Source organism: Orbicella faveolata, unplaced genomic scaffold (assembly GCF_042242905.1).
Source record: "Orbicella faveolata isolate gen_17 unplaced genomic scaffold, um_ofav_v1 contig_26, whole genome shotgun sequence".
Lineage (NCBI taxonomy): Eukaryota > Metazoa > Cnidaria > Anthozoa > Scleractinia > Merulinidae > Orbicella > Orbicella faveolata.
This window is the reverse complement of record NW_028301554.1, coordinates 722,501-736,001: the sequence shown is the minus strand read 5'-3', so window position 1 is coordinate 736,001 and position 13,501 is coordinate 722,501. Positions and strand designations below refer to the sequence as shown.

The window sequence follows — 13,501 nt, the reverse complement described above, 5'->3', positions numbered from 1 at the left end:
TATAATTGGCAATAGGTCACCTGATCACCTATCAAGTTTGGTGTAGAAAGAGTCAATACTTTTTAAGTAATGCGAAATAATGTGAAATACCCAAGAACTGACGAAACATTTGGGGGGTGGTTTGGCCCCTACGTGAGAGACAGTTGATATTCAGACTACTACAGGTTGAGTTCTCATCACCAAACGGAGACAGCGGCAAATGAACAAAATTAAGTCTGACTAACGGTTAGCTTTCGGGATGATAGATATATCCGTATATCTACACCACTACCCTTAAAAATTCATGTTGGTCCTTCACGAGGCGAGAAGCGAGTATGGTGTGGGTCGCTGGTTAAGACAAAAGGGCCTGGAAGGTTTTTGAGTATTTTTGTTTATTGAATTTTTATCTATTTTAACAGGTTTTGTATCGTTTAGCAACCACTGTTCGTAAATTTCTCTCTTTTAGGATTAGTTTTAATTTTTTATGATGTAAAACGCTCTTAATCATTTCATGAAAAGTCGTGCTAATTTTTTTTTTAACGTTATTGTTATTATTATTATTTCATAGAAACCCTCGAAGGTAAGTTGATGACATTTTTATAATAAAACAGATAATTCAAGTTTGTTTCAAGGAATGAGCCTTCTGTCGATGGGTTTTCTCTGCAAACATCGTCTTTATCTCTGCGGAGACTGGTGTGCATTACTTTTGAAAGCGTTTGAATTAATATTTCATTACGCTTTATCAGAAGCATATCACCCATGCTTCCGGCTTTATACAATACCATACCAGAAAGTTGAGTTCATGAGTAACAGTCAGAATCAAACTCTATCAAGCTATTTGCCAAATAGATGATGCTTAGCCTGCGAACAGGCTCCCGGCGAGGACGGAAAAAATTTCGGCGAGCGCGAAACAGAAGAATTCGGAGGGCAAAGCGATCGGGGCGGGGACAGGGGAGCCTGTAGACTTTGTTTTTGATGTGCCTACCCGCCTTTGGCGATAAGCCTGTAACAAATCAGTCAACGAGGTAATTAGACCTGTCAAGATAATCGAGCTAATCAAATAGCCGGGCCGGGCGTCATAATATAGAGTGCAAGTAAGCAACATGTTCACGGAATATTTCAAACTTAGCTTTATCCCTCCAGAGCCAATACTTAGAGAGCTTAAAACATATTTTGCAATACTGACATGAGCCTAAAGAAATTATAAACTCATGATAGAGGTGTCAAATTCTGCGAAGCGTCAAGCAGATAACAGCGGAAAGTCCGGAAACCATGCCTTTGACCTCTAAAAAAGATTGCTATAGCACCGCCAAACGGCTCCACTCCACTAGCTTGTACTTAAAATTCCTCCTCATAACAGAGCATGAAGTACCCTTCAGAATCACATGTGAAATAACGAGAGGTCAAGAGACCGCAACCTTTAAAAGAGAACGGCAAATGCACTATTGTAACGAACCGTTGGAGACGTATAATTTTACAAAGATCTGTTAAATATTCATCTCAAAGATGTCAACAATCAGCGATTTAACCGATCATATCATGATACCTGGAGCTGGTATCATAAAACGGCGGCATCAATGGAATATTTACAGGCTCTCTCGCTTCGTTCGGGCTCACCGGAGCCTGTTCGCAGGCTAGATGATACTTTTCTACCGTTATATTAGCGTTCACGAGTACGCGGCAATATCGGTATTAAAATATCATTTTGACGCTGTCCCGCGGGTGGGGCATTTCACTTTTCTCATGGCCCCAGCATGGGGATTTTGTACTTCTGAAAACAAATTGTCAAATGCCAATCAAATGCCCGGGCGCTGGGGGGCATGGGCGGGCTTGGAATTGACAGTGCCGTAAAGACTATCTTTCTGTCTATCTATCTACAATCGACAGAAAAAAAATATTCCCATGCAAAGGCTTATTTTCACCGTCTCTTTGCTATCCATGTTTTCACTATAGAAGTGATCATTTTCAACCATAAACTGCAAGGGACCGCATACGATAAACGCTGCCAACGTAGGATCTACAAGAGATCTATTGTAGATCCTACGTTGGCAGCGTTTATCGTATGCGGTCCCTTGCAGTTTATGGTTTCTCATTTATGTATTTTCGGACCGTAGGTCTTTTTAGATCCGATACGCTGCGTTTTTTAAGCATGGTACTGGCCATGCGGTTGAATGTTTAAATGTTTAGGCTGGCCTTGTCCAGCCACATTTATTCTTTTGCTTTTCGAGACACCAATCTTGACACTTTGTCTCCTTGCGCCCCGAAACATGTGATGTGGCAACGCGTGTTTCGTCGGGGCGCAAGTGAGTTCAAAGTACGGAACTTGATATAGTGCACGGGTCATTGTGCAATTTATGTGCGTTGGCTGTTGGGCTGGCGTTACATATCTTCCCTACACAGTGCTGACGAGCCCCAAGAAGGGCGAAACAGCTGTCCACTGTTGCGATCCTACTTAATCGGTTCTTGTCATGTTGGTGTCTCGAAACGTTTTTCACGTAGTATCAGCCTTGCGGTCTATTGCTTGTCTTCATACATTTTCTTTTTTGGCTGATCAGATCTCTTGTAGATCCTACGTTGGCAGCGTTTATCGTATGCGGTCCCTTGCAGTTTATGGTTTCACATTTATGTATTTTCGGACCGTAGGTCTTTTTAGATCCGATACGCTGCGTTTTTTAAGCATGGTACTGGCCATGCGATTGAATGTTTAAATGTTTAGGCTGGCCTTGTCCAGCCACATTTATTCTTTTGCTTTTCGAGACACCAATCTTGACACTTTGTCTCCTTGCGCCCCGAAACATGTGATGTGGCAACGCGTGTTTCGTCGGGGCGCAAGTGAGTTCAAAGTACGGAACTTGATATAGTGCACGGGTCATTGTGCAATTTATGTGCGTTGGCTGTTGGGCTGGCGTTACATATCTTCCCTACACAGTGCTGACGAGCCCCAAGAAGGGCGAAACAGCTGTCCACTGTTGCGATCCTACTTAATCGGTTCTTGTCATGTTGGTGTCTCGAAACGTTTTTCACGTAGTATCAGCCTTGCAGTCTATTGCTTGTCTTCATTCATTTTCAACAACCGTTTCAGCTCGTTCCCATTCCACCCTCGAGACGACGGTTCGAGACAAGAAATACGACCCTGGGAACGAGGTTGAGGAAGAACGGGATAAGGGATAATGCTATTTTCCAACGAGGCCTGAACTGCGGCTGTGTTTGTTAAAATCACGGGTTTTTAGGACTTCCTTTCCAGTAAGAGAATTCTCTTGTTTCCAGCCCATTGCCTCTGGTGGTTTAAAGTTGAAAAATTGGTTTAGGAGTTCCTTTCCCTTCCTCAACAAAAGGGAGTTGTAACAATGGCCGCAAACTATCATCCCGATAACCCTTTTGACTCTTTTGATTCTGAGAGTCCGTTCTCCGTAAGTATTTTGTGTTTTTGTGATATTGCCATTAATGTAACTGTAATGAAACCAGATACCGAGTTAAGCTTATTTTACTTTGCTTTGCTGAGGCTACTGAAGGTATTTCAGCTTAGTTTTAAATACAGAGTCGTTTACATAAATATATAGTAATCTAAGCGTAGAACTTTTTCCTTCGTATTACAGGATCCGTCGGTGCTTTCAGTTACAAGAAATGCAGCCCCTGCAGTTAAAGAATTCAATCCGTTTGAGGATCCAAACAGTTCACAGGTTAGTAACGGGAAATATTAATTACAAGGTTGTCCACTTTCCATTCGGTCTCATTATCTTTATCTGGCACGTGCCTGACTTTCAATTTCAGCTAATTTCGTTTGGTAAACAAATTTGCTTTCCTCTGATTTTATAGCGAGAACACGTGTCGTTCTATTGTTTCGATCAGTTTCCTAAGTACAATAGCTTACAATATGTGTGTTACCCTTCATACAGGCTTAGAGAAATGGTATAAATCAAAACGAGTTTTCTCCTGTGCAAGCTCTGGAATTTGGAATCATACGCTTCATCGATCTTTACTGTGAAATTCAGAGATAATTATGGCCAAACAAAGTGAAGCATGCTCTTCAAAGTCTTTGTGAATTGATAATTTGAATATTGAACCTGCTAGTCGTTTCAATAATGCAATAATGAATTGATTGTTCGTTAAATGTAATGCTGAGGTCGATGGAAGGGTGCGCTTCATTTGGTTTGACTGGAATTTGCGTGACACTGCTAATTGAAAGCAGTAAAAGTCAATTGATTTCTCCTGAAAGGTTTATGTGTGCGAAGAGATCTTTGTATCGCTAAACTGAAAACGTTGAAATCTGGAAACGTTATTGTTGGTGTGAATTTGATGTTTACTGGTAAAATTTTGCTTTGAACATCATGTATAAATTGACTACGGAGGCTAAGCTGATTAATTGTTTCCTTTGTTTAATTCCCCACCCCTTTTTGCTAAACAAACACGTCACTTAAAATCAGGAATTTTTTGTAGTTTTCATTTCAGTATTTATAGGTAACTGTAAAGTTTACCTGGAGAGCTCACCAGGTGAATTTTGTCCCTTGTTTATTCTTATTTATTTGTAGACATGATGATAGATGCGAATGCAGTCATAACACTACTGGAAAAAAGACCTGTAAAAATTTTCAGTCTTTGAACAGGATCCCATTCAAAGCCTGAAAATTTTTTCAGGTCTTTTTTCCAGTAGTGTTATGGCTGCATTCGAATCTATCATCGTGTCTGCATTTAATTGCTACTGTTGGACGTTTATTACTATGGGATCTTATTTATTTATTATTTATTTATTTGCTTAATATAATATTATATATTTTTTTCATTCAACTATTGATTTAATTTTTGTTTCTCATGGCTTACCTCATGTGGGGCCTTGTACTCTCTTACAAACCATACAGAGCTAGGACAAGAACCTTCAATACACTTGACCTACATGTTTCCCTTGTAGAGGCATGGTGATTTCATGGTTAGCTTGTTGGACTCCAGATCAAGTGGTCTGGGTTCATGCCTTGGTTGGGGTCAATGCATTGTGTTCTTGGTCAAGACACTTTACTCTTACAGTACCTCTCTCCACTCAGCTGTATAAAATTTAATGGGTACTGTCCAATTTAATGCTGGCATTTGGGCGGGGGGGGGGGGGGGGGAACCCAGTGATGGGCTAGAGCATCCCATAAAGGGGGGATAACAGAAAAAGGGATTTTAAGCTCTCCGGCTGTATTAGTCATTAGGCCTGATGCAGACTTTACCTTACATCTCGGATTCGAAACTCAGACATTTTTACTGTTTCTAACCATGTGTAAACTAAACTAGCAGGTGGATGTAGTAAACTTTGAAGGCACAGGTGTAGATTTGATCTGTGGTCAGAATTTATTATAGTACTAATGTAGTGATCAATTTCTATTTTTTTCCTGTTATGTTTTCTAGCTCAGGACAGCACCTGCTGTCCCCACCCCTCCCCCCTCACAGCCAGCTGTGCTTCAAACTGACAAGGAACACACAACTAGCGTGGTATGTTGCAATGTATATACAGCAGAAATAGTTCAATGACAAAAGAATTACACATTTTTTTTAATGGAAATATTGTGATACAGTCAGCTCTCTAATCCAGACACCTCTATGAGACAGACATCTGTTGTTGGTTCCTGCTGCTTTTCACTATCAGATGCAGTCATTTAACTGGAACTAAATTAACTTTCTAAGACAGACAGCAGACACTTTGAAACTGCAGACAAACAGGCATTTGAGAACTGCTTTTTTTTTAGTGAAAATATGAAATATTAATAAAATAAAACCGTAAATCCTCGAATTAGCACCTGGGACGCTTAATTCCAATTTAGGAGAAGACGGGGGTACTTACTTGGGGAAGTGCTTATGTAATTTTTCCCAAATCATGGCCTGACATGATCATTTTTTAATACATCATCTGTGTGTAAACAACACCATAAGCTGTTTATCAACATAAAAAGCTGATCCTAAAGTTTAAATCGCGGCACAATTAGTGCTTGTAATTTTTTTTCCAAACTTAATGTGTTCATAAACTGAAACAATGTACAAATCTAATACTACACGATGAAAACTATACATTCTTTGTTGTCTCATTACTTGTCCACAAATGGGGGGATGGGGGAGGGGCACTTATTTTAAATTCTGGCTGACAGGAGATGCGCTTTTTTCGAAGGGAGGGCTTATCTGAGGGGGCACTAATTCGAGGATTTATGATATGTAGACTTAACCAAGCCTAAAATTGGAGCACCTGATTGTAATAATTAGCCGTGAAGGAAAAAAAGGGGATTTTGTTTTTCTTGGATCAGAAACCAGACAGTGTTCACTGTGCATAGGTTGGCTTTATTATCTCAGAAATGACTGGTGTCTCATTATGTGGACGCTCTGTAAACTGGACACCTCTCTGAGACAGAAAGTTGGAGCCAGTGCACGGACAGGGTCTGTCTTAGAGAGAGTTGACTGTATAACAATACTCAGCTATTATGGGTCTATTGTTTTTTTTAATTCAAACTCTTTATAATATGAACCTTAATCAGTCATTAATATACAAGGTAGTATGGTATGTCTAACCTATATTTTCAACCCCAGGTTGAAGAGGGACGAGAAAATTTGACAAGTCGGCAGGAGGTTAGTGCTACAAATTTTTTGTTCAGAGGAGACATTTTATTATCATGAATATTTATTAAAATTTCATTTCATCATTTAATGCTTATACATGAACATTATTATTTTTTAAATTCATGTTTAATTTAAGATATATAAATTTTGTCCTGCAGGATTTAGAAAGCAAAGTTGCTGAGTTACAACGAAGAGAACAAGAATTGCACAGAATGCAGTTTGGAGGTAATTGATAAACTATTTTACGAATCAAAAATTACCCTCTAATTTTGACTGAACGTTTATATTTTGAAATTCAGATTTTGAGTTGCAGATACCCGAGGACTTCTGATCATTCATTGAGTAATAACAACAATAATAACAATGGATAGACAAACCATTGTCACCCCTTCTCTTAATTAACATGTGATTTATATTCAAGACCTCCTAGTGAGGTACAAATTTTCCAATTGTGTATGAACTGAAAGCTGCATTTGATCCATACAAACCATATGGATTCACAAACTGTTGTGACTCCTTTGCTCAAATAACACGTGATTTATATTCACGTCCCCCCTTATGAGATACAATTTTACAATTGTATACGGACTGAAAACTGTCTTTTACAATCTGCCAAACTGTATGGATTGTAAAGTTGTAGTTTTGAACTGTATCAGATTGAGTATCTTGGACATGACTGAACATACACATAAACTTGTAACCATTAAACCTGCAACTACATGTACCATTGAAACATGGTGCTTGAACCATTATGTCATTCTAAATCTCAGCAAGATCTCAAGGAGATGTGTGTGCCTTTCTGAATTGCGGCGAGATCTCAACCAGATCTAACTGGGATTTAGAAAGACGCAAATTTAAAGGTGAGATCTTGCAATCTCAGCGAGATCTCACCATTTTCAGTGAGATGTAGAAAATCTGGCCCGGATTTGGAAAGACGCAAATATCATGGCTAGGTCTTGGCAAAATCTCAGCAATCTTGGTGAGATCTCACCAATCTCAGCAACTTCTTGGTAGTCTCAGTGAGAGATTACCAAGATCTTGTTATTTCTCACAAGTGTTCAAAGTTTCCCAGTGTCCACCTATTTTATAAAAGTCTTTCAAAGGTAACTCAGTCATTAATTTTTTATTGTTTGCCTGGCAGGCTATAGAGAAAACAACTTCCCTCCTCTGCCAGACAAATGTCCCTGCAAGCCATGCTTTTTCAATGATGTCAGTATTGATATTCCCATTGAGTATCAGAAGACATGCAGGGCATTATATATCAGGTGGCAAGGTACAGTAAGACATAGAAGCATGAGAGGGGATAGATATTGTTGGGTAAACACTTTATTCTGAGGGGTGTAGATTCCCAAATCTTTGAGCCAGAAAATCTACAGGTTGACTCTATACCAATTAGTCGACACTCTCAGCCTAAAAAAATTAAGGTTGAGCATAATGTAGTCAACTGCTAATTGCTGGTCATTTCTGGTTTGGTGCCTCATGTATAATCAGCCAGTAGTTTTCTGAATTCAGAGGAGGATATCAATGGATGATAATTTTAAATGCAATTGAGAGTTCATTAGGCTGTGAGATCAAAATGTTGCAGAATTTGGGAATCTATTTTTTCCGCTTGGCCCAGTCACTTAGCTCGATTAGCCTTAGCTATTTCTAAGTGGCTGTGCTCTGTTTCTCATTGTTATTTTTTCACATTGCATGTATTTATTTTTATTGTAAAATTTTTCTGGGCACGAAATAAAGATTGTTGTTGTTGTTGTTGTTGTTGTTGTTGTTGTTGTTGTAATTTAGGATTTATTTGAGCCTAGCGCCGTGCAGGAGACACAATGTCCATGTGATTAGTGCACTGGATGACTAAACATCAAACTGTCCAGATTTAAGCTCTGGCCAATCATTGTGTAGTGAACAGGCTTTAAGCCAGGATTCAAAAAGTGGGCATCCAAAATGTGCTATAGGGCCTGCTCCAATGAACAATTCATAAAGCAGCATCTGAAAAATAAAACAATTTTCTTTAAAAAGTGGCTGTCCACAGGATGGCTGGACAGCCATCTGGCTAAAAGCCTAGTTTTGAGCAAAACACGTAACAGTAACTCACGCAATGCTCTTCTATCCACCTTGGTGTCTAAACGAGTACCCCCAACAGGAAACTTTGTAGAGTACATGTACACCCCCCCCCCCTGTCCCAGATGGGTCCAGGCAAATTAAATGCTAGGGTCACACTTTGATGGGCTAGTTAACATGCCATCCAGGGGGGAGTATCATATAAACTTCTACTGTAGCACTACCCTGATAAATCCTGGTAGGAAGGAATTTGAACCTTCTGATTTTCTTTATATTTCTTTTTTTAGTGTACTCTTTTCAAATGGTTTTCAACTTCCTCACTGCCCTTGCATTACTCGTCGACCACGATGAACCTGTACATGAAGGCCGAACCTTTGGACTTTCAATAGCGTACATGGTATTGAACATACCTGCCTCATTTATTGGTTGGTATCGCACTGCCTATAATGCTCTAAAGTAAGTTCCAAATTAATGATAATTGATAATAACAGAAATTGTTTACCCAGAGCGGTTTTCAGTTGAGTGTTATAAAACCAAAACCAAACCAACTGCTTACTAATAAGACTTCTCAGCCAATGTCAAACCATAGTAGAACCAAAAGCAAAGTGATTACCTGTGATTACTTTCGACACTCAATTGAAAACTGCTTGCTTTTGTAAAAAATGCGATTGCTGTTGAAACAGTAGTTACACCTAACTTGTGTAGCTTCTTACATGTATAGTTTTTTTAGGTGACTGGTTACCTTTCTTTTCATCAGATAGGTTATATATAAGTACAGTCGAACCTCCCGTAAGCGACCACTCAAAATGTCAAGCCTAGGTGTTCGCTTATGGGAGGTGGTCGCTTACGAGAGCTTAGACCACAAAGAGTCAAAATTTTTCCTCATTCAAATATGGTAACTGCCGAGACTTAACCCATGCGCCAATGCCGATGCAATGTTTTGTTCATGTAAAAGTTAATTTCGAGAAAAAAATCTGGTTCTTCCCATTGAGAAATTTCTGTTTCTTGTATTCGCCAGGAATAGGATAATGTTAAAACACCTTATTATCCATTTTTCGCTCCGTTATCTGTCAAGTGGTCACTCATGGGAGGTTAAAAACAAAGGTTAATTTCAAACGTTGAGCTCTAAAAGTGGTCGCGGGCGCTTAGGAGAGATGGTCCCTCAGAAGAGGTTCCAAATATAGTGATTTGACTTGGAAACTTATAGTATAATTTTGGAAAACTGGTCGCCGAGGAGAAGTGGTTTCTTACGAGAGGTGGTTGCAACCAGAGGTTCGACTGTACTTTTTTATCTTATGAGCTACAAATAGTACTGAAGCAAAATGTTCTCAATTTGTTCTATACTTTAAGAGTTTGTGCAGTATGTATAGACAGGGCTTGAAATTAAAAAATTCTCAAGTCGCCATTTGGCGACTAAGTGATAAAGGATAGTCGCCAAATGCAAATTTTTAGTCGCCAGAATCGTAAAAATCAAATAGTAGAGAGACAATCGGTAGGGATACATGATGTACTCAATACTCAAGAGTTTGCAATTTCGAACACGGGCAGCCACTTCGAAGTTTTCTGATGTGAGAGGATCTCTTATAGTCTTTACAGCAAAGCAAAAGGATGAATTGACTCCATGCACGCCTTATTTAACTTGTGCCCTAAAATAAAGAAGCTGCTGAATCAAACATGGCAATCCAGTTGGCGATTGAAGAATCCCTGCTTTGTTTTGTTTATATATCTGTTCGAATAAATCGTACCTTCATCTACAAGTAAGGTCGTTTTCCTTTGAGGTTAAAAGGTTGACGAAAGAAAACGTGAGTTGCCCACTGGCGACCAGTTCTTAATATTTGGTCGCCAACACTCGATTTTTGGTCGCATTGGCGACCAGTGAGTCGTAATTTCAAGCCCTGATAGAGAGACTATTCGACCAAGTAATGCAGCTAAAATTCAGGCCTCAGTACAGACTATTTAGTCATTTCCAATTTCCCTGACCCTCTGTTTTGCAGGAGCGATGGCTCCTTTTGTTTTGTTGTGTTCCTGATCATCTACTTTTGGCAGATATTATTCAATTTCTTTTATGCTCTTGGTGTGACTGGCTTGGGAGCCTGGTAAGTTATCTAGATCTTAAAATTGATCAGCATTTTGTGTCTCATTACAAATGATATTGGGACATTGTCAAGTAGTTAGGTTACGAAAATTAAGTGTAATCAGGTCAGACACCAAGGCTTGGATAATATTTTGATGTTATCAAATTACAAGCTTTGATGGATATCTCTTCCACATCCCCTTTCCTATCATACAAATATGATTAGTCTTCTTTTAACTTGAATGAACAGTCTGCAAATTAGATAAACCCTAAGCTTTGAGATCAACATACCAGTTCCTTGAAGTAATACTTCTTTGGTGGAGGCGCGGTGGCCTCGTGGTTAGTGCGGTTGACTCCCGATCGAGCGGTCCGGGTTCAAGCTGTCTGGCGACATTGTGTTGTGTTCTTAGGCAAGACACTCACAGTGCCTCTCTCCATCCAGGGAAAAATACCACCAGAGTTCAACACAGGATTTCACTCACCTGAGTTTTTTTATTTACATCGTTCGATTAAGAGGCGTACAGTCGTTACATGCAACGTGCAGTAAAATCCTTAGTACAGTTATCATGTGTACTAAGGAAAAAAATTGAAAAACTGTACCCATAACGCGCACCCTATGCCTAGTCGCTCCATGCTACAGAAACCGGGATAAGCTCTTATGACTGTTAAAATTCAGATTTTTTTTGTCTTGTTTTTATTAGTGGTTTTATTAATGGGACAGAAGCATTTCACCGCAGCATTCCAGTGGGTTCGATGATGTTTGCATCAGGGACAATGTTCCTAGTTGGTGCCATTGTGGATACTGTGCTTCTTGTTAAGGTATTTCTACATTCTCTGCTGAGTTCAAAAGTGCAGTTCTGTACGGCTCGCGCTTGGCAGTGATTTAGTTTTAATATTTTTGACGTTTCTTTGGCAACTATTTAACGACATTTGGTTGGTTTCCGTTAGAGTTGACCAATCACAAGTGCGTGGCGCGGAATGCGACAACTCTTAGGGGGAGGGGAGGGGAGGGGGAGTTAAGTCTTGCCTTCCTTTTAACGCGTTTGTTGTTGTGAATCTCGTTTCCAATGATCGATGTTTTAGGGAAAGCAAGCTTCTAAAGAAGATGGTGTTCCCGTTGTACAGATCTCCCAGTGATTCACTCCTGGTTTGAAATAGTTTTGTTGGTTTATTTATTTGTGACACGCACTGTATTTTCAGCTACATAGGATCTATCGCATGGCTGGTGCAAGTTTTGAGAAAGCACAGGAAGAGTTTGCAAGTGGGGTCGCCTTCAATCCACACGTGAGGGGTGCTGCTGCAGATGCAGTGGCCAGCGGAATACACCAAACCATCGAAAGGCAGTAAGCTATGGACCAACTACACACAAAGGAACTGACCACACTCTGTAAAATCCAAGTTGCAAATGGCCAATTTCCTTTGTGATATGTGCCTGCAGGGAATCATGGATATTTGTTTTCCTGAACTACCAGTTCAAGATGATGAATACAACTACCATGATTCCCTGCAGGCGCATTGCATAGAGGGAATTGTCCATTAACTTTGCGAGTTTGTAGCGGGAAGGTTTTTCGACCAGAATTTAACTCAAAGCACAGACGCCTTCAGAACTTCAAACAGTATGTTAGTGAGGTGTTCTACTTGTCAGTGCGCGGTCGTTTCCTTGAAAAACGGGATCTTTTTTCAACTGTTATTGAAAAGAAGGTGTAAGGAAGTAATTGAGATTAACTTAAACTGCCATAAAATTGAAGCCGTGTAGCAAACGAAACAAGTCATTGCAGTTTTCAATGGAGTGTCGAAAAACCTAAACCAAATTGATCACTCGGGACGACAATTCACTGAACCAACCAAAACACGAAGCAAAAGAGAGCTTGAGCAAAACCCCGACGGCAACGAGGTCATCAAACGAAATGTTTAATGAGCAGAACAATGGCTGTGCACGTGCGTTATAAACTTTTGTACATTTCTTTGCCGTCCTCTGCACAACAACAACGTGAAATGACGAAGTTCTGCGTGTTTTGGAGAAGCGAACGATGAAGGCTAATTTTTCGTATTTTCAGTTGGAATTGAACGGTGGTGTCACATGTTTAACTTTAGCAAGTTTTGAGACCAATAGGCGCACCGATCAGATCTAGGCAATTGTGAAATTCGAAGGAAAAATATAAAAATAATTCATTTTTTTTACTATAGCGTTTTCCTCGGGGTCGCTGTTGTCATTGCTTCAGCTCTCTTTAGACTTGTAGCCGGCGCGAAGCGAGGGGAAACTTTGTGAACGCGATTCATGATTGGTTTTGGTTTTCTGTGATTGGCGCCCGTTTATAGACTAATCCCTTATAAAACGGAGCACTACCGTGTTATTGCGAACGCTTTGGTAGAGAAAAAGACCAAGAAAAGAAGCAGTAAGACATTAAATTGTTAGAGCTATTTCTCAGGTAGCTTATTATAAAATCAGACCTCTTTGTAGTTAGATCATATGTTGGTAACGGAGGTCTCTTGACGTAACTTCTTTATGTATTGGATTGTTAAACGAACTGCAACAGGCGTTAAAGTGAAGTGCTTTATTTTTATTGCTATTAGAGCGGTTTTCAATTGAGTGTCAACAGTAATCATGCAATTACTTTGGACTTGGTGTTCGTTTTGGTACGGTTTGAGATGGGTCTGAGTAGTCTTATTGGTAAGTAATTTGTTTGGTTCTGGTTCTATGCCAGAAACAAGTCAGTTCAGCAATTTCCCACTTGAAAAATGTATCCGTATCACCAAAAGCGCTAGTGAAGGAATTATCCAAAATGGCGGATCCTGGTAACGTCGACTTGCCTG

At 39.7% G+C, this 13,501-nt stretch overlaps 1 protein-coding gene across 2 annotated transcripts in view; it reads left to right on the top strand.

The window, feature by feature from the left end:
* The first annotated feature begins 2,911 nt into the window (after positions 1–2,911).
* The window catches only part of LOC110068856 (secretory carrier-associated membrane protein 1-like), a 12,713-nt gene continuing 2,123 nt past the window's right edge, over positions 2,912–13,501 (top strand). Inside the window, exons 1-10 of one of the 2 annotated variants that reach the window (XM_089295534.1) lie at positions 2,915–3,389; positions 3,576–3,659; positions 5,362–5,445; positions 6,529–6,567; positions 6,717–6,783; positions 7,700–7,831; positions 8,901–9,069; positions 10,608–10,709; positions 11,389–11,506; positions 11,888–13,501. The exon at positions 11,888–13,501 is cut by the window's right edge and continues 2,123 nt beyond it. In XM_089295534.1, the coding sequence (XP_089151660.1) occupies positions 3,327–3,389; positions 3,576–3,659; positions 5,362–5,445; positions 6,529–6,567; positions 6,717–6,783; positions 7,700–7,831; positions 8,901–9,069; positions 10,608–10,709; positions 11,389–11,506; positions 11,888–12,034 (1,005 nt within the window). In that variant the 5' untranslated portion in view covers positions 2,915–3,326 and the 3' untranslated portion in view covers positions 12,035–13,501. Of the gene's footprint in view, positions 3,390–3,575; positions 3,660–5,361; positions 5,446–6,528; positions 6,568–6,716; positions 6,784–7,699; positions 7,832–8,900; positions 9,070–10,607; positions 10,710–11,388; positions 11,507–11,887 lie in introns of both variants that reach the window. The other variant, XM_089295535.1, reaches the window with a different exon arrangement.